Raw genomic sequence first — 24,094 nt, forward strand, 5'->3', positions numbered from 1 at the left:
ACGTGTTGGTCTTCTTTCTCTCTTTCCTGAATGATTGCTTCTTGCTGTCTGGATTTTGTTTGTGAGGTGTAGTGAACACCCTCTTGCAGGAACTGGTGACAGGAGAAAGCACTACACTGAGAATTTTTGTGCATAATAATGTGCTCTTTTAAAAAAACACAAACCAGTAATAAGAGTAACTCATTTTTGTAAAGAAAATCATATGGTGCATTCTGAAATAGAAAGCTCTTGAAGAATTCAAGTTCATGGAAAAAAAAAAAAAAAGAAAGATGCTAAAAGTTTTTGAAAGTAAGTTAAGTGGCATGGCAAGTCAGAAATTAACTTCTTGATATACGTGATGGACTGAACTCTTCCTGACTGTGTTTTTTATCATTAATTTTTGAAGTTAGTTAAATACTTGAACTTGTGCTTTCACCACCAATCTGTCTTCATGGGAAGGGACACTCTGTGTTGCTGGTTAAGTGTTAAGGAAGTATTTGATTCTGTTTCTACACGAATCTGCAAACTAAAAGCTTGCTACTTCATCTGAAGTGTGCTGGTGCTTCATATTATTGACAAGATGCCAGAGACCTTGAGTGGAAACCAGCATCTCTTGTTCACAGCCACTGTAGCAATTTATTTTTTCATCTTTTTATTTTATTCTTTATTTGATCTCAGACACATTCTAAGATGTAAGCCCTTAAGACTACAGGATAAACGAGACGAAAGGAGATATGTTTGTGCTAAGAGGCTTAACTCATCCTCAGTGCAAAGGTTGCTTTTATTTTAAAAATAGAAGCTTAAAATGTGGTATCAAAGAGTTGAATTGGATCTGCCTGGTTGTGTTTTTTGTAGTGAGATGTTCTGTAAGAAGGAAGGGGCTTTGTGAAGTTAGTGGTTCCTGCCACGTGTAATCTTTGCTGGCTGCTTCCTCCCCTTTTGTGTGGTTAGTGTAGGCCTTGTAACCTGGCTTTGTGATGTAGCTAAAATATGTGCAAAATACTTCTGTGATACCTTGAAAATGAGCATTTATTAGGATTTTTTAACTTAAATAAAAGCTAATACAGGGCTAAATGCTGATTGTCTCACTCTAATAATGGAAAGAACTAATTAATGTTGCAGGATGTTCACCCTTGCATGATTTTGAAAAAAGCTTGCCAGAAAGAACTGGGATTTGCAGTGATGGTGCAGGGATGGTGTTCTGTAGTTTTGTGAAAAAGGACAAAATGTAGTGTTGTCTTTTACAGTGTTTTCATATGTCAGACAGATGGAATCAAGTGGGGAAAAAGTAATTTCTGTACCTTGTGACTTGCCTTTTGGAGATTTGTGCTTTTGGAGGGGAGAGCTGTGTTAGACCAATGGCCCTGTGAGAAGATTCTGGATGTCTCCAGTCTCTAACAATTCTTTTCTTCTCTATTTTTTGCATGCCTGTGTCCCTGGTTTTATTTAAGAATGTAGGCTACCAAAAAAAAAAATTCTATAGGAAGAGCAGTTGCCACTGTTGTGAATTTTAAATGCAGATTGTTATTTAAGTAATGCACTCTTGTGGATTTCTTTCTTCTTAAACTTTATTTTTACAGTCTACCAATTAACATCTAATTCTTGAGCTTTCACCCTGACAAAAATTATAGCAGGTAGTAATTTAAAGACATCTTTTACCCCTTTTTCTTTCTCTTTCTTTTTTCTTTTTTTTTCTTTTTTTTTTTTCCCTAATATTAGAATGGTCAGAAAATAGTTGTGTAGTAATCAATTTTGGCTGTAAGCAGCATGTTCTAGGGTTAGGGTTTTGGTAAGATACCAAGGAAAACGTACATTATCTTATATTGTGCAGATCAGAACCTGTGGTTGCCTTTGGGATTAAGATCTGGCATTTACAAGTATCTCTGAAAGTTGAACTACTTATTACCAGATAAGCTTTTTTTCCTCACTATTTTCTAACTAAAGGGCCGATCTCACATTTTACTTGGTTACTGGGGTTCTTTGCTTAGGCTTCTGTGCAAACTCTCCTGGAAAAGCAGCCTGAGATGTGTTATGTGTTGTTCTAAGCTACAAAATCGACACTTCAGAACTTTGTAATTTTGCATATTAAAAATGAAGATGATTGTTGATTTGGCTGTGTTTTCAGAGATGCTTTTAAACTCTTAAAAGTGTAAAATAGTATTTAAAGAATACAAATCTTCCTAGATGGATGTTGTTGAATGACTAAAACAAAGATCTACAGTGGGGCTAAGCTGCTGTTGCTGTGCTCTGCTTATAAGTGAGAATAATGCATTAGTAGTGGTCTTAATAGCATGTTAGCAGTAGAGCTAGCAGGTTTCTCTTGGGGAAAAAAAAAATGAAACCCTTCCTTGTGGGAAAATCTGCATCTGTTGAGCCAGAACACTTGGTGCTTTGGCTGCTGCCAGGGATCCTGCTGGTTGGGGCACTGGAGCTGGGGACAGGACCTGGTGTCCAGGCAGGCTCAGCCCAGCCCAGCCAGGTCCTTGCAAGGTGCTGCAGGGTAGAACGAAGTAGTGAGCACTTCTAGTTAATCAAAAAAGCTAAATCTGAGCTGGTGAGTTGCTTTAGAATTATTGCATGACTATAGCAAAGCTGTGACTTGTTCTCCTGTAAAATAAAAAAACAAACAAACCCCAAACTGACCATAACAACACTACCAGCTCTACCAACATATTTTCTGCTATATCAGACTCGATGGGGAAGATGACATCATTTCCTAGGTAGTTGAGATTTCTCATTTTGTGTTGCTTCAGTGAGTATATTAATTTAATCATGATTTAAAGTATCTCTTTTTTCTTCCCCAGCAAGTCAGATTAATTATATGACCCCCTCTACACTTGTTACCTTCTTGAGATTCAAAGTAAACTTGCAATAAATGTAGCACTTTGGTGTGCTGCACTACTTCTGTGATGAAGGAGGGAGGAGGAATGTGACAATTTTCAAAATGAGTGTGAATCATGCTGTGTTGTGTCAGCTCTGGGCTGTGAAGCTAGAGGAGCATCAGTGATTCTCTTCCACTTGATTCCCAGAAATGTTCAAGATGAACCCCCTGTGCTGACAGCACATGCTCTCTAACCTCTTAGCTGCTGCCTTTATTCCTTTTGACTTTTCCAAACATTCTTGGAGTAGGAAGGGGCTGGGGGGACAGAGCTGGTGGTTGACTGGCATTGAAAGAATGTTTAGTAGCCTGGAAGAGTAATGAATGCTCTGGATAAATGCAAATTTTTGATTGAAACCTCCATGTTTCAACTGTTGCTCTTTGTACGGTGTTTATTTTAGATGCACCTATAATGGTATTTCTGAAATGATTGCTATGAAATGATTGCTGAACAGGAGCACATAGCCTCTTGTTTTGCTTACTGCACTAGAGCTGCAAATTGTATGATTACATCTGTGTTCCCTCTCTGAAGCTATTGTGTGAAATGTAGCTTGTTCTGGGTCAACTCTGAACTGAAATACCCTAGCTTGTTAAGTGTTTCTCAGAAATACTGCTTTTTTAAACTGGATAATGGTCTTTTATTTAAATAAGAATGCTTTTTGAAACAGGATGATACCAGGATCTCTCTGGTATTTGTATTTCCCTTTCTTCCTGTCCTTTCATCTTTGTGCAGCAAAAACTGTGGTGAGCATACTTGTCAAATATTGTTGGCCAAAAAGCTAAATTCAGAGATGGGTAAAGTAGGAATAGCAGGTAATAAAAGGTAGTGTAGGCTTTTTATTTTTGCTTGGCACTGACTGTTACTATTATCACTTGATTCCAAGCATAGTTTTGGCTTTGAGCATCTCTGTTTGACATTTCCAGCAGGTGAAGGTTCTGCTTCTCTGTCAATGCTGACATTAACAGAAGGGCCCAGTACTTGTTTTGCAACTGGTGCTTCAGAGCCTTTCTGCTGGTGTTTTCTGAGGATACTGTGCTTAAAGGTTAATAAGAGTTGTCCTTACATAAACATCTTGATTTCTTCTTGATGGAAAAACATTTCTGATTCTTGTTAAATATTGAGGGAGTCTTAAAAGGTCAGTGAGCCACATGGTGTAGTTTGGACTTGTTTCCTGAGGTGTATGATCATCTAAACTTTTGAGATATTGTGGACAAATACTTTCCTGCCCTGTGTGATTGCCTGCCTGTCAATAAGTTACATATCACACTAGAATGGAGTTCTGATCTTGTTCACATTCACTAACACATGCTTTGGAGAACAAGCTGGTGCAGTGTATTTTATAAATTAATTAATCTTTGACCAGTGCACCTCCAGAGTAGTTCAGCTTAGAAAATGTGCAGTTAAGGGGATCTCTTGTGTACCTCAGTTCACATGGCAGACCTGCCTTGGAGCTGGATTACTTTTGGATAAAATAATACTGGAAGATGCACCCCAGCCACCAAGTGATGAGTCTAGCAGGTCTGTAACATACTTCTCTTTTCATCCATTCTTGCCCTAGAATTTTACTCTGTTACAGCAAAGGATTGAGGTAGCAGCTGTCTGTGTTTCAGCCCCATCTAACAGGACAATTATTTTGAAGTAAAACCCCTGAAATGAGCAGTGTGGCTGTCACCTCCCTAGAACTGACTCTTGTGCTGCACTACTTGCTGACCTAAAGGTAGCAGCCAGTGTGTGGCTTGCACTAAAGGTGTCTCCAGTTGTGTAGGGAAAACTAATGTGAGTGAGTGGAGGAGAGACTCTGTTTTTTGTCAAAGTACATGGTCTGACCCAAAGCTGGAATGCAGGGGAGAATTGTGGTGCCTGGAAATGGATGGAGGTGGAGACAAGCAAAGTGACAGCTTTCTGGTAAAAATCTGGTTTCAAAATGTCTCAGCTGTGTGGGATTAAAGGAATGATCTACTGAAATGTCTTTTTTTTTGTCAAGATGTATTACAGCAGTTTATGCTTCTCTGTTCTCTTAGAGATGTTTTACCCATATTAAACTTCTGTGACTGTTTTCATTTGACTGGGACTTAAAGGAGTGTAAAGTCCACTCTAGATTTAAAGCAGCACTTGTCTACTAAGTTTCAGTTTGAGTGTCCTACAAAAGCAGCAGAATAACTTGACAGGGAGAGAATTTCCTTACTGTTCACAATGCTTTAGCTTTAAAGCAGTGTCCTCTTTCTGATCAGCACTCAGGTAAGGGGGGGACCAAGTGACAAATGCTCTTGCAAACTCTTTACTGTCCTTGAATGCTTTGTGGGCTTATTGAGGAAGTAGTTTAAGCCTGTGAACTGACTACACATTAAAAAGTCCTCAAATAACTGAAAAAGTGGTTGGTTTTGTTTTTTGTTTGTTTGGTTGGTTTTTGTGGGTTTTTTGGGTTTTTTTTTGTTTTGTTTTTGGTTCTTGGTTTTTGTTTGTATGTTTGTTTGCTTTTTGTTAGGCTGGTCTCATAGTAAGCAGCAGTGTTTATACCTGCATGAGTGACCAGGGCTTGTTTCTCTTGTGCCTGTAGCAGGGGCAGATCTAAATTTTAGCCTGAAACTCTGTTGCCTGTTCTGTTGTGTGAAACTGGATTTCCATGTGAAAAGCTAAAGGCTCCCTTAGCTTGCTAACCAAAACATACTTCTCTTTTCATCCATTCTTGCCCTAGAATTTTACTCTGTTACAGCAAAGGATTGAGGTAGCAGCTGTCTGTGTTTCAGCCCCATCTAAGACAAGGGGAGACTGGAAGAGTGGGGAATAAAACAATTTCAATGCCTTACTGTGTGCTGGCACAGCAGTAGCAATTGCACACAGCTGTCTTGCCCCTATCAAGCTTTCCCAGAGCTTTGAATCAGAGCAGGAAGGTCTGCTGATACCTCACCAGCACTTCCTAGTCCTCCAAATCCAGGACAGTACAGCTTGGATCCAAGCTGGCTCTTTGCATTCAGCACTGCCCTGATAAGCTGATTTCAGGCCTGTGTGCCAGTATCATTCTGTGCTGGAGGTATGCTGATCTGCTATCTAGGAGGTGGGTGTTGTGATGCTGTCCTGTGCCAAGAACAAAAAAGAATTGATCTTGTGAGTTCCTTTACTAAGGGCTGTTTGATACTGTGCAGGTACAGCACTGTTAGGTTGCATAAAAGTAACTGGAGAGCACAGGAGCTGTAATGAGAGAAGAGTTATTCTGCAGCCAAGGTAGAGATAGAACCTGAGAGGTTTGTTGCCTCAAGAATGGCATTCATAAAGATTTGTAGGAGGGTCAGTGTCTGCTTCTCTTAGAGCTCTTCTGTCTGCCTTGTTTGCACAGAGAGGATGAAATTAATAGGTGATGTAGGTAGTTTGATGTTGGCTTGTTTTAGGATTTCTAGATGTCAAATAAAACTACACAACGTTGATGATCATCAGTACCTCTCTTCTACTGTGCTCTGTTTCTAAGCAGTGAAATCTCTGAACATCAAGAAAAACCCCTGGGGTAGTGCAATGACTGTTCTTTACCATCAAGTGGCATAGCCCTGTCCCTGATGAGGAACTGAGACCTGGTACCAGGACCTTTCCTCCTCTCCTCCTTTGCTAAGTTTTGTGGTAGCAGAACTGGGATGAGCAAGGTAGCCTTTGTGTTTGTTAGAATTTCTATTCCAGAGCTGCTGAAGCTGGAGCAAGGAAGCTCTGGGTTAGACAGGAGAATATCCCCTACTGCAGAACCCACTGAGCATGCTGGGGCTGTGTTCTGGAGATGACAAAGAGGTGAAGGTATTTTGGCATCTGCAAAGCAGCCTCTTGCATTATATGAGAGCCAAAAGAATAATTTAGTTCCCTAGAAAATAAACACTCTTGATTCTCACACAGGCATGAAGAGGTTTGAGTGGTGAGCATGTGTTCAGTTACCAGTGAGCAGAAAGAGAACTTAAAAATTAACCATTCTGATGATTTTTAGACCAAAATGCTTTGCTGGTTTCACTGTCTTTACACAGAACTTGAAAATTCCATAGCAGGAGCAGTTTCAGATATCAACAGCTGGGTTTTTTTGTGGTTTTTTTTCTCTCCTTACTTTATTTTTTCCAAATGGATGTTGCTGACAACCTAGCATGCCTCAGGCATATTATCCTGAAATAGTATCTGTTTTCCTAAAATGGGTGCATTTAATAATAGCTTGAATTATTGAGAAACTTAAATACTTTAAAGAAGTTGTAATATCTAAAATTAAATTCTTCTTTCTAGGGAAACATTAACAGAACTCTAAAAATCTGTATGTTTGAATAAATATTGACTACTGTAACACAGACTGTTGTGATTGGCATGCTAGATTGCAAATTGTCTTCCTTCTTGGAAGGTTATTTTTAGCAATGTTACAATTTTTCAATCAGATTTGAAGGCAGTCCAGTGGGCAATAAACTCTACAGTTCTGTATTTTGTCATTGCCTGGAGAAACAGTAAAGATGAAGACCTGCAGCCTCAGAAGCACAGCTCCCTGGATTTCATGGAGCTGGTGAAACTGGGAGAGACTGGTTTCAACCTGGAATTCTTGTGCTCTATTGCCCAGCCTCTGGGTCTGCCCCTGTGGGCTGACCAAAGTATGCCAAGAAATAGTAGGGAACAACCATACTGCCCAAAGATTTTGTATTCTTAAAAAAAAAATATTAAAAAATCAACCAAAAACCCTAACCAGGCATAAACCAACCCACCCATCCTCCTAAACACACAACCAACCAAGCCACAACAAAAGTAATAAATGTGACAGTTAAGGTAGTGGAGCTGAGATTGCAGCACACATGTCACACATATTCAAAACTTGGTAGTATTTTAGTTGTACTTTGATATAGCTCTTTTTTGTGTGATAAAGGTAGTGGCTCCCCCACCCCAGGCATTTTATAAGATTTTCTTTTCTGCCTCTCACAATTGAAATCTTGTTTATTCCAATGTCTTGAAGGTCTTTTTAAGTGACTGATTCTGAAGGAGACTTTCTTGTGCTTCTCAAGTCTATTCTTCTGATGTTCAGTTAGCCCTGGTTCTGGGCTGAGTTAAAAAAAAAACCTCCTCTCCACTCCTTTTTTCACCCTGACATTGTCTGAGTGAATAATCTGGGCCTATCTACTGCTGAAAAAAGCGATTTTGACCTTACTTGCTTCTCAGAGCAGCTGAAATTCTTCTATAGCTGTATGGTGAAATACAGCAGGGCATGGATTTGCCTGAAACCTAAGTCACCAGGAAAAAATGTTACTTTAAAATTGTTATTTTTTTCAGTATGGTTTGCTTGCAGAGGCTGAAGCCAGGAGCTGGAAGGTGGTGTGCTGCTTCCAATATCTCAGGGTTTCACAGGATGGCATCCAAAACCTGCACTTGACGACACAGAAGGCTAAATGACACTGCATTTTTTTTTTTTTGTCTGTTCTTGGCATAAGCTAAAAGGATGAAAATTTTGCTTATAGTACTGTTTTTTTCCCCAGATATCTTGAAACAGTCTTTTGGTATGTGTGCTAAAATTATTTTTTTATAAATTATCAAAGGAGGAACTCGTAACATGGTGGCAAGACAAAGGCTGCTCAGATTGCTATTAATAAATTCTGGGCATAAAAATTAGCAAGTAGGAAATGTAATTCTGAAGATCATGCAAAATTACTCACAATGTTAAAATTGGTTCATAAACAACTAAAATGCTTAATGTTTTGTTCTGACTTCATAATTACCAACCTGTAGAGGATACACAGTTTTTGTAAAATATGTTTGTGTTTGGTCTTCTAGGGTTGTGTGCTTTTGGTTTTGGGTTTTAATTTTTTTTGGTTGCTGGGTTTGGGTTTTTTTTGGTCATTGGTGTTTTTGCTGGCAAATGGAAGTAGTGCTACATAAAAGCTTTTTTTCTAAGCAGCATTAGCGGCAGCATTTTGAATCTAGGGAGGATTATTATTTAATCACTTTAAAGTGCTTTGTTGAACTTGTTATGCATATGCTCTGTATTACGTACTTGACTTTTTATTTTGCCCTAAGAATGATCCTGCCATATATATGGAGAGGTGACCTTACACTGTTCTTTTGGACTTTAGTTTCTGTCACTGAAATAAATGTCTAATTATATACATTGGCTAGAGTCTTTCTGGAAAAAAAAAATAAATTACAGGAGTAGACCTTCTTGTCATTAATTTTGATGGTTTTGGTTCAAAAAGCTTGTTTGAGGATAAGCTGGAAAATGTAGTACACTAACCAATAATCAGACCTTTATTTAAAACTGTGTAGGAAATTTGGGAATCTTGGGTTTGCTGCTAAATGTTGGATTTTTGTTCACCGAATAACAAAAAAGGGATGGCTCCTCTGTGAGAAGAGCTGAGATCTTGTGAGAGGCTGCAGGATGAAACCCAATAATTTTCTTTGAATGTAAACCAGAGGCTGCTTCTTGTACCTTCAGCTGTTTGGTTCTGCACAGGAAAAATGGGAGCAGATTTTGGAGGCTGATGACCACCCTGCAGCTGGATCCAGCAGAGGAGGAGCTGGCAGCCAAGTGGTGTTGGCAGAAAAGAATCGGGGCAGTATCTCCAAATATCAGTGAAGATTGTTACTGTTTTTTTACAGAGGAATACTCTAGAATTCATTAGAGTTCAGATCAAGGTTTGTAGGCTAGGAATAGTGTTTCCTTTGTAAATGTTTTATTCCCTCCCTTGTGATTTTGCAACAAAATAACTCAAACAGTCTTTGCTGGAAAGCACTTTTTGAACCACAGCCTGGCTGTCCCCAGAAGCTGGACTGAAATGAGGGCTGTTTTTGCAGACCAAATGGAGCCTTTTCCCCTACATCTAGGGTTCATAGCATTGGCACAAAAAGATTTTTGTAACTGTTTGCTACAAACTGTTTCAGGGCAAACCTTTTCAGGATCATATAAATAATCTTGTAGATATTTGGTGTACTTTGACTCCAAAGCAATGACCCCATGTTTGTACTGCATTCCTGCCTTGTGCTGAGAACACCTGTGGGCAGTTGCATGGCTCAGTTGTTGGGATGCTGCAGTTTTTTAAGCTGTGGTTGAGGGGGGGATGTTGATGGTGTTTAATTAAGAATTACCTTTCTAATCAAACTATACTGTTGCTTTGAGCTTGAGGTGAAGGTCAGTGGCACAGCTGGGCCAGTCCTGCTCAGAGCCTGTTTTGTCTTTGCCCCATTGCAAAGTTTTGTCTTCCTTGCACTAATCTAAAACTTGAAGAACTAGTTCAGGGAACTAAACTTCATCAAACCCTCTTTTCTGTTGAATGTTCTAATGATAATTCCTCGTTCTGAAACGAAATCCTCCTGGTTTAGGCCTGAGAACTCAGCAGAGGCAATGCTCATCTTATGTCCTTCCATTCTGCTCCATTCTTGTGTTTGTTTATGGCTCCAAACTTGTCCTGTGACCATCTGTCAGCCCTCAGTGTGCACTGGAGATTGGCAGTCGGATGTAGCTGTTTAAAAAGTACAGGAAAATCCTGTGTTTCCAGGTTCTTGCACAGCATGGCACAGTCAGCAGGAGATGGCTGCTGAGCCCAGTGCACTGGGGAGGAGAGAAACCTTCTCAGAGGTTGTCCTAGCCTGTCAGATTGACAGGATTCTCTCCATGTCTGCCTAACAAGGATTCCATGAGGAGCATGGGAATGCCCCCAGTGCCCAGTGAGAGTGGGGCTGGGTGGGTAACTGCTTGCTTACTGCAAGAATGGTTTGGAGAGTAAGATGTGATAGCAGAGTTGTGGGAATATCTGGGGCTTTCAGTCCTAGTGTGTTTCAGCTGAGGCAGCTTAAATTGTGCCCTGTGAGGTAGTGTTTTCTAAAATAGCTTCTGAACTCTGCAGCATACCACTTTTTAAAAGAAAGGCATGTGAATCACAGCTGATGCTGGTGTGTGTTAACCGTAGGATTCCAAATGCTTGGGTAGGACTGATCCATCCTCATCACTTTCTGCTGTTCCTTTGAATGTTCTGTAAGATTTGTCAGCAATAACAACTTTTTCATGGCCTCCAAAACTTCAAGCTGTGATACTGTGATACTCTCTAAACAATGTGTTGGTTCTGTGTTACGTGGAGCGTTTGAAACTATTCCATAGGAAGTTTTATGTTGGGAAGTATGGGCAGCAGAGTGTGGTTGGCAGTGGAGACAGCAAGGTAGGAGAAAGGTTTTTAATGTGGAAGAGGCAGAGATTGTTTCATAGTGCATTTGAAAGGCCTGAACTGTACCTGGTGGGCTGGGGGGAGGAGGATAATGGGGGATAATGGAAAAGTTGGGCAAGAGTCTTGTAAAATAAAAGCTGATTGTTTTTCCCCCCCATATTCCTTCTATTATATTGATATGCTTCCTTTGCTCATGCTTGGGGAAGTTGTGGGAAGGGGAAGATGCAACTAGAGAGCAAAGATGGAAGTTGCTGTTACTGTTATATCTTTATCTTCTTATTTTTAACTGTCACAGTTAGATTTTTAACTCCTGCATTAGTACACATTGCAAAGAAATCCTTTCCAGCCTCAGTTGATGGAGTAAAGAACAAAAGGGGGGTGAATATATGTCAGAGAAAGCAGCAACATGGTGCTGCTTGTATCTTTGTTTTGTCCTTGCTGCTGCTTTGCCATCTGCGTTCTCGATTTCCAGATTTGACATTTTCTTGTAATAAAACATTCACATGCTTAATCCAAATACTTCTATTAATTGCATCACCTCTACAGTAGTTCTCATGGTAAGAGCTGGATATTTGTAAATTTTTTAAAATTCCTGACTCTGTGTGTTTAGTGGGTCTCCCATTGTAGTCCTAACTGTGCATACATGAATTAGGTGTGTGCATATAAATGACCCAGCTTATTCATTAATCAGGGATATTATCTAATTTTTTGTGGGAAGCCTGTAGTTTGTTGCTAAAATAACTAATAACCTTTTATTTTTATATAATAGGCTGGATGGAAGGAAAACCATGCAACATTTATGAATGAACTGAAAAATCTTCAGGCTTCAGGACTAACAACCCTTGGTCAGGCACTCAGGTCATCGTTTGACTTGTTAAATCTCAATAGATTAGTGTCTGGAATAGACAACTATGGACAGGTAACAAATTATTTATAGGCTTCTGTCTTTTGAAATTGTACAGAGAGGTGTTGGTGGTTCAAGTATGTTTTTGTGGTATACTTTTTTATTTGTTTTTTTTTAAATGTTGGATAGCTGTGTGTTACAAGTGTGAACTTTTTTTCCCTTTCTTTTTAATTTCTTACTACATCTACTGACCATGCCCTGGAACACAGTAGCACTTTTTTCCTTACTGAGCTACAAAGCAAGCAGTAGTATAAATGACCCCAACTGTAGCTACACAATTGCTGTATGGGAGTGTGTACACCTGATGGCAGTGAATCTGCTTTGCTATTTTATCTTCAGTTAATGTCCTGACTACTCTTACTTTTGAAGAGTCTAGTTAAAAGTACTCTGTTTTTTTTCTCACTGTCATCACAAAATTCAAGTCTTCTATGTTACCAGTTTATATACTGCTTTTGTGGGCTAGAGGGCTTTTATACTGTAGGAAAAATACTAATAATTCTCAATCTTTAGGGGCTGTGTGTGAGTGTGTGCACTCATTAGCACATCTTGTGTAGTTCTGTGTGGCTCCACCCCTATTGAAAGAAAATTACAGGATTATTTTGAAAGATTACTCATCTTACTGTTTATGTTATAATGACAAAAATATAAGCCTATAACTGAATGTTAAGATTGCTCTTGGTATTCCTGTCTCTAGGGAAGAAATCCATTCTTTTTGGAGCCATCTATTTTGATTACCATCACAGACGGAAACAAACTGACAAATACTGCTGGAGTTCAAGAGGAGGTAAACTGGCAGTAAATTCTTTCAAGTTAGGATCTTGCAAGTTGGCACTATGCCAAGATTGTATTTTACTGCTAATAATATTTCTGCTTCATCAACCTGTTTTATCCAAGAGAACAGAAACTAGCAGTGCTGTCATTGCACAGCCCCATAATTCATAGTTCATGTGAGTTTCCAGATTTTAACTCCAGATAAATCAGTGGATAGGAGGGAAAATGGAGTCCTGTACAGAGTAACAAATAAATTTGAGTATTGGTTGTCAGGTAATTGAAAATATTCTTAAACCTTTCTTTGCAGCTTCATCTTCCTTTGAATTCTCCTTTGCCTGGAAGTGAACTAACCAAAGAACCATTTCGTTGGGATCAAAGGCTGTTTGCTCTAGTGCTGCGTTTGCCAGGAGCTGCATCTGCTGAGCCAGAGCAGCTTGGGAGTGTGCCTACTGATGAATCTGCTATCACACAGATGTGTGAAGTTACAGGAGGTAACTGCATGTTACTTTGCTTTGGTTCACCTTTGATATTTGCCTTATAGTATTTTTTTTCCTTTGCCTCAACTTCACCTCTTGCCGTTTTCTTCATCTGAATGACTTGGTGTCCATGTGGAACTCCGTGGTCTTTTTTGAATTTGGTTTCCAGTAGCAGAGAACTTTAAAATGAAATTATATTCCTATTTCAGACCCTTTAGATGTGAGGGAGTTTTCTTAATGTACCAGTAGGAGGGATTGGAAAATTTCTTAGGGTGTCCTTCCAGAGGTTGACTTTGCTCAGTCATGAGATTTGTTATTTAAATGTTGAATTGAGTGGGACAGGTATTATTGAGATGTTAATTCTGCTGCAGGTCTAAGAAGCTAAACTGAACCTTAAAAGAATTAATTCTGGAGCCTGTTCTTTGAGATGTTCATCAGAATTTTTTTTAATTGGAGGTTAAGAATAATGTTGTGTGGGAGGGGGAAGTTTTGGGAGTGTGTTGGAGTTGATAAAGTTTGGGTAGATAAAAACAGATAGATACATAGACTTGGTGAAATCAGACCTTCTTAAGGGTGTTTATAAACTTGGCCTTGGACCAGCTCATTTTAGATTTAATGGCCTCTTTTACTGGTGAGTAGAAACTCAGCAGGTTGTTAATTAATTTTTTTGATTGGTTGTATTGCACTTGAAAATTGTTAAATGTTTTACGTAAACTTGTACAAAGTTTGCTGCTATTTCGGATAAAACTGAAAGCCCTGGCAATGTGACTTATGTAATAAAACATCTTCCTTCACTAAGATTACTGAAAACTTGGTTTCATAATTTATTCCACTGTGTAATTTCTCTCTTGCACAGGTCGTTCTTACTGTGTTCGGACACAACGAATGTTGAATCAGTGCTTAGAATCTCTAGTTCAAAAAGTCCAAAGTGGAGTTGTTATTAACTTTGAAAAGTCAGGACCAGATCCAGCTCCTATTGGAGAAGGTATAGTAACTGTTTTTTTTCCCCTAATGTTCAACATGAAGAGTTTTGTGTGCATGCAAATGTTCTTAAGTGTTTTCAGTGCCCTTTCTACCAGCTTTTCACTCTAGTGTTACAGGATGCATATTTAATTCTGAAAAAGCAATGAGGGTATAAAGCTTGTAGCATAGGGCTCTGGCATCTCTTCAGGTACCCCAAATTAATGGATTTTTGAGTAGCTTTATTTATATTTAGTCTTGTCTTTGTTATATTTTTACAAGTGTTAGTTTAAGTTAAGTAGTGCAGTACAGTTGCACATATTTGTATGGATGATCTACCTGCTTGCTAGTTCTCCTGTCACTCTCTTCTCATGGTTTTTTGGTGTTTTTTTTTTTTTGTGAGCTGTGAGGGAAGTGAGTGTTTGCAAGAAGTAGTAAAGTTTGAATTACAGTATTGCCAAAACTTGGTTTTAAAATAATGAAATCCAGAACTAGTGTATTTGAAGGCTTAAGCATCTCTAAAGTAATCAAGTGCTTAATTTTCTGTATGTTTTCGTTTTTTAGTTGATCACAACACAGTAAGTTTCAGTTAAATGCATTTAGCTGCAAGTGAAACACTGTGTGCAAAACCCAATTATCTTGATAGCTGTGAATTAAGTGTGTAACAGTGAAGAGAAAAATGGAGCAGTTCTCTTAATGTGTAGCAGTTTCTCAGATTTGCAAAAATTCATGTCTGCAAGGGAGGATAGAGCCATGTTCATGTTTAGGAAATGAGGGTTTTCCCAACTTTTAGGATCTCCTGAACATCTTAGTATAGCCAGCTTTATTCCTGCTTTCATTTTTAGATCATCTTTTTCTTGCTATATATATTTTTTTTCTCCTTTTGCTTATTTAAATGTCATTTTATTGGAAGGCTGGAATGCTGTGCAGGGCAGCACCTCAGCAAATTCCTGTGTCTGTGGTGGCCTGAATGTTTTCCTATGTAGCAAAATGGCTGGTGAAATTTAGTGGTATTTTTGTCACACTTAAATGTTGTTGCAACATGGATATGAATGTACAAAAATACCAAGACTTTCCCTCTTTATGGAAATTGAGAAAGTCCTAAACTGGAGGAAACTTGATGGGATTTAACTACTAGAAAAAGCACTGTGTTTATAATGCAGAGAAGCCAAACTGATATCTCTCTGAAAGGTTCTTTGCATAGTATTAATGGCCAGCTATCCAGAGCAGGGAAAATTATCAGTATAAAATACCTTTACAATGAGGAAGATTCTTCAGATGAGTGATATCTGCTGTGCTGTTTGCTTTGAAGAGCAGCCTTTGAAAACTGATGCTGAGACTCTGTACTGCTACAAAATACTTTGTCCTCAGTGCAAATAGGAGTCTGTGTGGTACCCTGCAGTGGACTGGCATAAAACACTGTTCTTTCCAGTAGAGAGTGGGATTTAAGTGATCTGTGAATGAATACTTCCTGATCAAAAATATGACAAAAGCTGCTCCTGCAAGATGCCTCTCATTTCTCTGAAGCTTTTCTCCACTTCCAGTTTCCAGTAGTAGCAGCATCAGTTAGAGAGCTTTTCATCCTTTGTAGAAAGACTGTAGATGCAAATTATCAGTCTTTATAGGTGCAGAAAAATATTAAACTTGATGTTGCCTGTCAGATCTATGTCAAAGTGCTAAGCTTAAGCAAATAGCATTTTCCATGATAGGTGGGTATGCCTTGCTGCATTAATTATCTAATGGCTGTGCCACAGGAGCAGAATGGTAGATGTGAGCAAATTTTGTAATTGTTTCTCAGGTGATGCTGTTCTACATTTTGATTTATAGTTTTGGTTTTTTTTCAGTCACTGGTGTAAGCATCTGTATGCCTTTGAAACAGTTGTAGTGAAACACCTCATTGGTTCCTAATACAGAAATTTTGCTGGGAGACAAATGCATGCATGTGGCTTTTAATTTTTGTTGTTGTTGTTGTTATTTTGCTTTCTTTAAATTTTAGATGGACTTGTTGATTCATCCAGGCCCATCAATTCATTTGCTTCTCAACCCTGGCATAGTTGTCATAAACTCATTTATGTACGGCCTAACCCTAAAACTGGTGTTCCTGTTGGGCATTGGCCAATCCCAGAATCTTTTTGGCCTGATCAGAATTCACCAACACTGGTAAGTAAAATAAGAACTGACAAGAAGATACTACACCTAATGAAACAGACTAAAAATGAGTATAAAACTATTTTTTTAATTGGTGGGTTTTTACTTTTTCTGTTTACTGATATGATCTGACTTTGCTTTACAAGGGTAGTTAAAACTATTTTTAACAAAGAATGGCATAATCTAATGCACATACTGCTGTGTGCATGTATGCTGTGATTTTTTTGCATCTGGAAGTTTTACTTCCATGTGTATGGTTAGATAATTTGGTAAATGTTTTTTAAAAGATTATAAAATTAAGCTATAAATTCCTTCATGTACCACACACCACAAATCATAGCGAACCTACTAAATTTTAGTCAAAGCTTTATAAAATGCATTGATGTGGAAAAGGGAGTATTTGTTTTTGTTAGAAGATCAACACTGTTTCCTCTGCTTAGAATTATTTCGTGTATGAATTCTTCCTTCATTATCAGGAAGAATTAAAACTGAAACAGAATAGTCATCCCATTCAGAAAACGAGAGAAAACCAGCATTCATTTCTCCTTTTCTTACTCAAGTGAACATGCATTTGACATGCCTTGTTAGTCTTTCTAAACATCTCTCTTTTGTTAGGCATGTTCTCTTTCTGTACAAGTGCTCAAGGTACTGTTTTTCCCCCTGCCATGATTCACAAAGAAAAAAAGTCAGACTTGGCAGGGAATGTCTTGAGATATCCTTTGTGAAGTGAGCAGTGTTTCACTTCTGTAATTCTGTGAACATCAAGCTGGGAATCAGAACTGAAGTGTTTTTTCTTTAAACCTGTCCATGACACTACAGGTTGATTGAGACTTCTAAAAATCAAGATAAATAAGTTGAATATTAACCATTTTTCTCTCTTGTTAAGAAGAATATCTACACGTGTGTGGCTTTTTTAAATTGGAGAATTACTTAGATCATCACAATATATTGTGGGAGCTTGTATTTTTCTCTGTATTAAAAGAAAATGGTGGCATTGAGAGTTTAAGCCTGTAGGATGACAAAATACACGTGTATGGGTTTTTTAAGAGAATTGATTTATGTACCATAAATACCAGTCAATTGATACATGTTTTTTTCCCCCCCTTCCTTTTAGCCTCCACGCACAGCTCATCCAGTTGTGAGGTTCTCCTGTGTTGATTGTGAACCCATGGTAATAGACAAGCTCCCTTTTGACAAGTATGAGCTTGAGCCTTCACCCTTAACACAGTACATTTTGGAACGAAAGTCTCCCCATACCTGCTGGCAGGTATTTGCCCTTTATTTGCTTTTAGAAATGGACTGGACATCCTAAAGTACTTTAGTCTTTGTAAAGCTGGTGAACTGGAGTCTGGTTGCAGACTCTGCAGCTGGTGAGAAGAAATGTGTCAAGGTTTGAGTTACCTCCTTTCTAATAGAATTTTCAGGAGTCAGAATGAGTGGTTGCTTCTACAGGCTTTGTAATCTCATCTAATTTTGTTTCTAGGTCCATCTCATTTTGCAAAGAAATGTGTACCACTGGTTCCATTTTCAGCTAAATTGAATTTCTCTGTAGCCTTCCATTTGCTTACAGGGAAAATGTAGCTCTAGTTTCCATCATGTTACCTAATCAACAGCTGCAAATAATTTCCACTAGATGGTTGAAACTGCTAATGGGAGTTGGATGGAAGCTGTTGATCTTCTTGACTAGGTTGGCCCTGAATCATTCAAAGTTCTGGTGCTGAAATTCTTTGTCATGTGATTTTGGATAAGTGACTTGTTTCTGCATCCTCTGTAAAATGAGGCCTGTAATTCCCTTTGAGCTTAATATGTAAACCAGGAGTTTGCTGAGTATAATGCTTCAGATGGAAAGATGGGTTTGGAGGTGTCTTTAATGTTTCCCTAATAAATATTACACCTCAACTGAATTTGTAATACACATATTCAGAAGAAAAATTGCAAGTTACTAAAATAAAAATGTCCTTTAAGCATTCATAGGTACAGTATTTGCCTAAGTTATTAAAATTTACTATTTTTCTAAAACTTCTCTCAGCTACTTATCAGATCCTTACAAACTAGAGAAATGGGCTGATTGTCATAGAAACCACGTAACAAATCCTGTTCCTTACACTCTGAAAAAACAGAGGAGAAACACTTCCTTTTTACTGCAAATTTACTTTTTTTTTTTTAAGGGAAAACTATTTTTGGTTAGATGTGGATTATTTTGATTATGCCAGTAAAAATATGTACCATCTTCATCCTGTTGAAATGGTTGTTTGCAAGGAAAGTCAGTGTGAAGAGTGTTGACACTTGGCATGATAAAAATGTTTCTTGAATATTTGTTTTGCTTAATTTCTGTGCTTTAAAAGTTCTAGATTTCCTTTTAAAATGTTGTAAGTTTTACTCGTGCTATTTTTGAGTCAGAAAACTGTTTTCCATAGTTTTTTAAATATACCTTCAGAAGATGTCCCCAAACCAATTTAATTTCAAAGCATCACTTCAAAGTAGCTTCAGTTAAGCCTGAAAGATAATATTGTGAAGAGCATTTCCACACTGGCTGACAGGGGGTGCACTAAATGTTGCACATCTCAGTTTTTTGACTGGAAAATATAAGTGCATGCTCATCCTGATGTGTGCAACATCAAACTTGACTGTTCTTCATAATTTGCTGTCCTAATGCAGTTGGATTCAGATTTATTTTACTTTTTAAATGCCCCATGTTTAATATTCTTCTAACACAGTGATGTCTCTTATTCTTTATCAGGTATTTGTGAGTAGCAGTGGAAAATACAGTGAACTTGGCCATCCATTTGGGTATTTAAAAGCAAGCACTACTTTAACCTGTGTAAACCTCTTTGTGATGCCTTACAACTACCCTGTGTTACTCCCGTTGTTAGGTAGGTGCTGAATTTACATTGGACCTTCCAGTGCAGCTACTTGAGAGTAAAAGAAAAACAATAATGGTTGGTGTTCTGCCTTAGTTTGAGACATTATAAAATAATGGAGATCAGAGAGTACAGAATGTTGCAAACTCTTGAACATAATTTGGGAGGAGAGGATTTTCATACCCCCTCTCCCTTTTTTTCTCTCCAGCAGAGGAGGAGAGCTACCTGCTTCCAGTGCATGTTTGATGCTGTTCACCTCCTAGACACATAGCCTCTTCCTTAACCTGGAGTAAGCTTCAACCTCCATTCTTTTCCCTTGTTTAGGGTGTGGTGTATCCAGGTTTTGCAGTTGCTCTTGTAGCACCTATTTTTTTTTTACTGGAAGATCTTACACAGTGTTTGTCCTGGGTGTTGGGAAGAGGGAATTCCCTGACGCAGTTTAGAGCAGTAAGAAGGAATTAGTCAGTGAAACAATCTACTTTTTTTTCCCCTGCTCAAAAGACTAGTGTGGTTTTTGGTTTGTTTTTTTTTTTTTTTCACTGCCTTGATGAAATTACTTTCTACAGGAAAAAAGATGGTTTGAGAGAAGGTGCTGTGTGAGTAACTGCCATAGTAATTATGGCTACCAGGGTTCTGGCATAGAGGTAATGGTAGAAGAGTTTCCTGGGTGCTACTAACCCTTTTAGTTGCTGATGCTGTAAAGCTTTTTTTTTTTTTTTCCCTTTTTTTTTTTTCTTTTTTGTGGCTGTATTTAGTAATACAGAGTTACAGTGGAGATCAAGAGAATTATTAAACTCTTCCTGTCTTTCATGGGATTTTCCATTCATTTCTAGAAAAAAACCCACAGCACAGTTCAGGAGTGTCTTCATAATCCTGGTCATAACCAAAAAAAGAAGTTTATGCTTGCTCATAATTTGAATGTGTCTTGTATACTCATCCATGTAGCCTATTAATTGTTCCAAAGTATGTAAGTAGGATAGTTCTAGAGTAGATTAGAGTTTCTACAATTTTGTGATGACAGAATTACTGCAGGAGATCCACTAGCTGAAAAAACATCATTGATACTAAATTAATTTCCTTATTAATTTTGAGGTTTATATTTGCAATTTTGTGTCTTCTTTGGCAGCTCTTGTCTTCCCCCTTTTTTCCAGTGGTATAATGGTCTTCCTACTCTTGGGGGAAAGGCATTTTCAGGATGTGTAGTGGTATTCTTCAGTTTACTCACCTGGTAGCCCATAGTTTAAATTTCTGAAGGTTGTTTAAAGGAAGATGCAGAGCTTCTGTATTGCCTGAGTTGTAAAGCAGATCTTTTTCTCCAGAATGCAAATACTGTGGATGCCACATTGTTAACACATACACAGAGTGTTAGGGTGTTAAGTTCAGATCTGGTTCCAGGACTTGGTTGATCCTTGGTCTCCAAGGCATAGTGGAATATACATAAAACATGAAAGCAGATCTGGTCTCTCTTCTGCATAGCAGTACAGAAAATTAAGCAGCATACCTGTTAAATTATTTGTAGCTGTTTTAAGAAATCCTCTGTGTAGGAAGATAGGGATTGTTTCTGCTTTTAACTCTGCCCTCTTGTCTGTCTGAATACCAATAGGGGATACTGATGGTTCAGTAGGGGACAAGTGACTCCTTCAAACAAAACCAAAAACTGCTTCACAACTCTGCATTTGTAATGTCTTACCAAGTGGCTTAGGTGTGTTCAGCCTTATAAACAGATAGCAAGATGCTTAACAATTTTTTCTTGCATTTTTATATTCTTCCTGCATTCTTGAGCAGGGACAGTTTTAATTCTGTTTTTGGAAAATAATGTAAGAGGCAGCCCTAAAAGACAAGATAGGCATTGTTTGTTTGTTTGTTTTTAACTGTTCACTGAGCTTGAAAGTAGGTGTTAAAGATGTGTATTGGTATCCTGTTTGTCATAATTTGGTTGTTGTGTACATTACTCTGAAGAGTAATGGATAAAGACTTTGCAACACAGTTTTATATTAGATGCTCTGTCTGTAGCTTCAACAGATCTCTTGAATTGTTGCTGCTTGTGGCCCTTTCCTAGTGGTTTTTAATATCCTGTTCCCAATTATCCAGTGCTTTTAGCTCACTCGGAGGTTAGAAGTGAAAAGAATTTTGGATTAAGTGGCCTATACAGAGAGTAATATTTGAAAACAAGTAAATTGGATTAAAACTGATTCATGAAAGGTTTTTTCAGTACTTTTGGATTTTATTTGCAGAAGTTCAGAATATAATCTGTGAAAGACATAGCTACCTGGGTTACAGTTTGTTTGCTTATTTGTATAAATGGTGATGTGCAGCCCACAGCACAGTGGGAAAAGTAAATTTCAAGTGCCTTTGTTGCAATGTGCTGACAGTGTATGTCTCAAACTCTTTCAATAGAGGCAGGTAAGATGTTGATGGTGATGTATTCTTTGAAACTTGTGCCTGTGTTTACCACCGTGCCTGTCTCCCTTTAAGAGGGGAGGAGTTCCTGCACTGTTTGTTCTGTGCGAAGGCTCTCATTTAAATAGACAATTCTTTGCTGAAGCTCCACTTAGATTTGAGGACTTACTTGGATAGCAAAGGATCAGGGAAATGCTTTGCTTTTGACTTCTCAGACTACAGCTGTGCTGTGGATTACAAATCATAGCTGGCTGAGCACTCTGAACCATCTGTGCTATTTAAGAGTGGCTGTGCAGCTGAACTGCAGGGGTTATGTACTGTTGCAACCTTCATGGTACAGAAGTGAGACAGTAATAAAGTGCTGATAGGGAGTTTAAGGTTCAAGCTATACTTACAGGCTTTAAAACACCAAAATTTTTTTTTTTTTTTTTTTTTTTTTTTAATTTTGGAAGAGGGGTGTAGTTTAACTTCTGTTTTGCTGCAAAAAGCTAATAGGCTTATGAAATAAGAATGGGTATTTTATATTTGCTCTAAGTCATGATATCATTACAAGTTCTTTTGGATAATAGTACTAAGCATGTTATATATAGAGATTTTAAATGGAGTTCTAACCTGTCCTCTCAAATTCCACCCCATTTCCTTCAGGCCAGGAGAGAGAACAATTAGCATCTGTACTGTGGTTTTTATATGTGATACAGAATTAATTTAGCTTGGAAAATACCTGTAATTAAGCATGGTTTGACTGTTAGAGCTTGGAAAATTGGATCATAACATCTGTTTGATTTGTTCAGAATACTATGCAAGTCAAATTTTCTTCTCCAAATACATCTTCATGAAATCTCAGTCTGGAGGCAGCAGTTTCCTTGCTGCATCTGTCTTTTGCACACCCTCTTCTGTGCATCCTTGTCTCCTGCAGCTCTCCCCAGTTAATTTTTGGACATCCCTTTTTCCAGTTTTCATATCCTTCCATCAGCCTCACTTTGCCAGCATGTTACAGCCCTACTAAGGGGAAAATTCATCTCAATTGATAATCCATAATTTCAAATGATAAATGCAGGATACAGTGTTTGGTTTTGATGTTTAGAGATCACAGGTACAGTTCACAGCCTGCATGGCAAACAGGTACATGCTTCAGCTCAGTGATTCCTAAGTGGCAATATGCATACCTCTAGTGCAAGGTATTTCTAAAACAGTCTCCAAAGGAAATAATCTGTCTGCTTGCCCCTCTCTTAAAGGGCAGCAGTTTTTTTGTAGCTAATTCATGTCTCTTGTCTCTGTCTGTGGGAGAGTTTGCTGCTCTGGCATGAGGCAGGCAGTGAGGCTGGAGGTACAACCCCTGTTTTCTGCCTGGGGCAGCTGCTGCTGTCCTCAGCAGTGTCCAGCAAAGCTGATCAGAAAGGTTTCCTGGTCTGTTGGTTTTTTTTTTTTGTTTTGTTTTTCTTTCCCTTTTTGATGACCAAGAATGATTTTATTGGAGACCAGAAATCATCATAAAAGTTGAACCAAAACAAGCCGGGCTAAAAATGGAAATTAAACCAAATGAATGTTGTTTGGTTTAATCAGTTACAGGAAGTCCCTGGTGATGGGAGAGAGAGGCAAGGGAGGTGAAACTTCAGAGGTGGCTCTGTTGTACCTTCCACACTGTAGTAGTTGTGTGCAGTATTTAAGTCTTGTGGACCTAAGTTTGCCTGTACTAAGGACATGTTCTGGATGGTGTTCTGAAGCTAGGACTGGGGATTCACAATCCTTCACACCTAAGGCTAAGAACAGCTTTGTGGGGAAGCCCCAATGGGAATGGGTGGAGGGAGAAAAGGGGGGAAAATTGGCATATTGGATAATGCTAATGGTCTGGTACTATATCAATGAAATCTTTTTTGTTTTGTTTTGTTTTGTTTTCCTTCTTGCAGATGACTTGTTTAAGGTTCACAAACTTAAGCCAAACCTGAAGTGGCGACAGGCTTTTGACAACTACTTAAAAACAATGCCTCCTTACTACTTACTGGTATGTTCCTTTTCTCAGTTCATCCTCGTGGGTATATTGGCTGTTTGGTGCCCAGAGCCCTGTGCCTCATACCTCTTCCTAGTAAAGTTTGTTTACGTAATGATGATGTCATTTTAGGTAAACATTTTGCTTTGCAGAGGTATGTAAATCAGGTTAAATGTTTCTAAGAGGTGATTAAATTTCTAGTAATATTGAGTAATAGTTAACTACCTTAAGATACTAAATGAGTTTTCTGTTCATTAAGTACTCAGTTAAGCTTTGATCTGAAGTACTTTATATTGGCCAGAGAAAACGAATTTGGCATTGTTTTTGTAACTTGATAAGGAAAATATAGTTTTATTTGTTATTTAATGTGGGCGAAGTGCTAGAACTTGGGAAGCTGGTAACCTAGAGAACCGCCTGAGCCAAATAATGGGTGGGGGGAGGCACTGTGTCACCTCTTACATGTAGCTTGGACAATGCACCTCAATATGGACTTGCATCATCCCGGCTATTCTGGTCCTGAGCCTCTTGAGTGGAAATTGCCAGTGGCACCACACCGTGTGGTGTCTTGGTAATGTGGCATAA

The 24,094-nt window shown here is 38.4% G+C and overlaps 1 protein-coding gene across 8 annotated transcripts in view; it reads left to right on the forward strand.

Moving 5' to 3' along the window:
- The window catches only part of LOC139802492 (integrator complex subunit 6-like), a 39,991-nt gene that overhangs the window by 7,347 nt on the left and 8,550 nt on the right, over positions 1–24,094 (forward strand). For 6 of the 8 annotated variants that reach the window (XR_011728661.1, XR_011728660.1, XR_011728662.1 and 3 more), the window contains exons 3-10: positions 11,775–11,924; positions 12,604–12,693; positions 12,988–13,171; positions 14,013–14,141; positions 16,113–16,276; positions 17,379–17,531; positions 19,005–19,137; positions 23,433–23,527. Coding sequence is in view for 2 of the 8 variants with exons in the window: in XM_071757674.1 (XP_071613775.1) it covers positions 11,775–11,924; positions 12,604–12,693; positions 12,988–13,171; positions 14,013–14,141; positions 16,113–16,276; positions 17,379–17,531; positions 19,005–19,137; positions 23,433–23,527 (1,098 nt within the window). In the remaining 6 variants the exon portion in view is untranslated. Of the gene's footprint in view, positions 1–11,774; positions 11,925–12,603; positions 12,694–12,987; positions 13,172–14,012; positions 14,142–16,112; positions 16,277–17,378; positions 17,532–19,004; positions 19,138–19,333; positions 19,415–23,432; positions 23,528–24,094 lie in introns of all 8 variants that reach the window. The other 2 variants (XR_011728665.1, XR_011728666.1) reach the window with 2 other exon arrangements.

The sequence above is a fragment of the Heliangelus exortis genome, chromosome 14, assembly GCF_036169615.1.
Source record: "Heliangelus exortis chromosome 14, bHelExo1.hap1, whole genome shotgun sequence".
NCBI lineage: Eukaryota > Metazoa > Chordata > Aves > Apodiformes > Trochilidae > Heliangelus > Heliangelus exortis.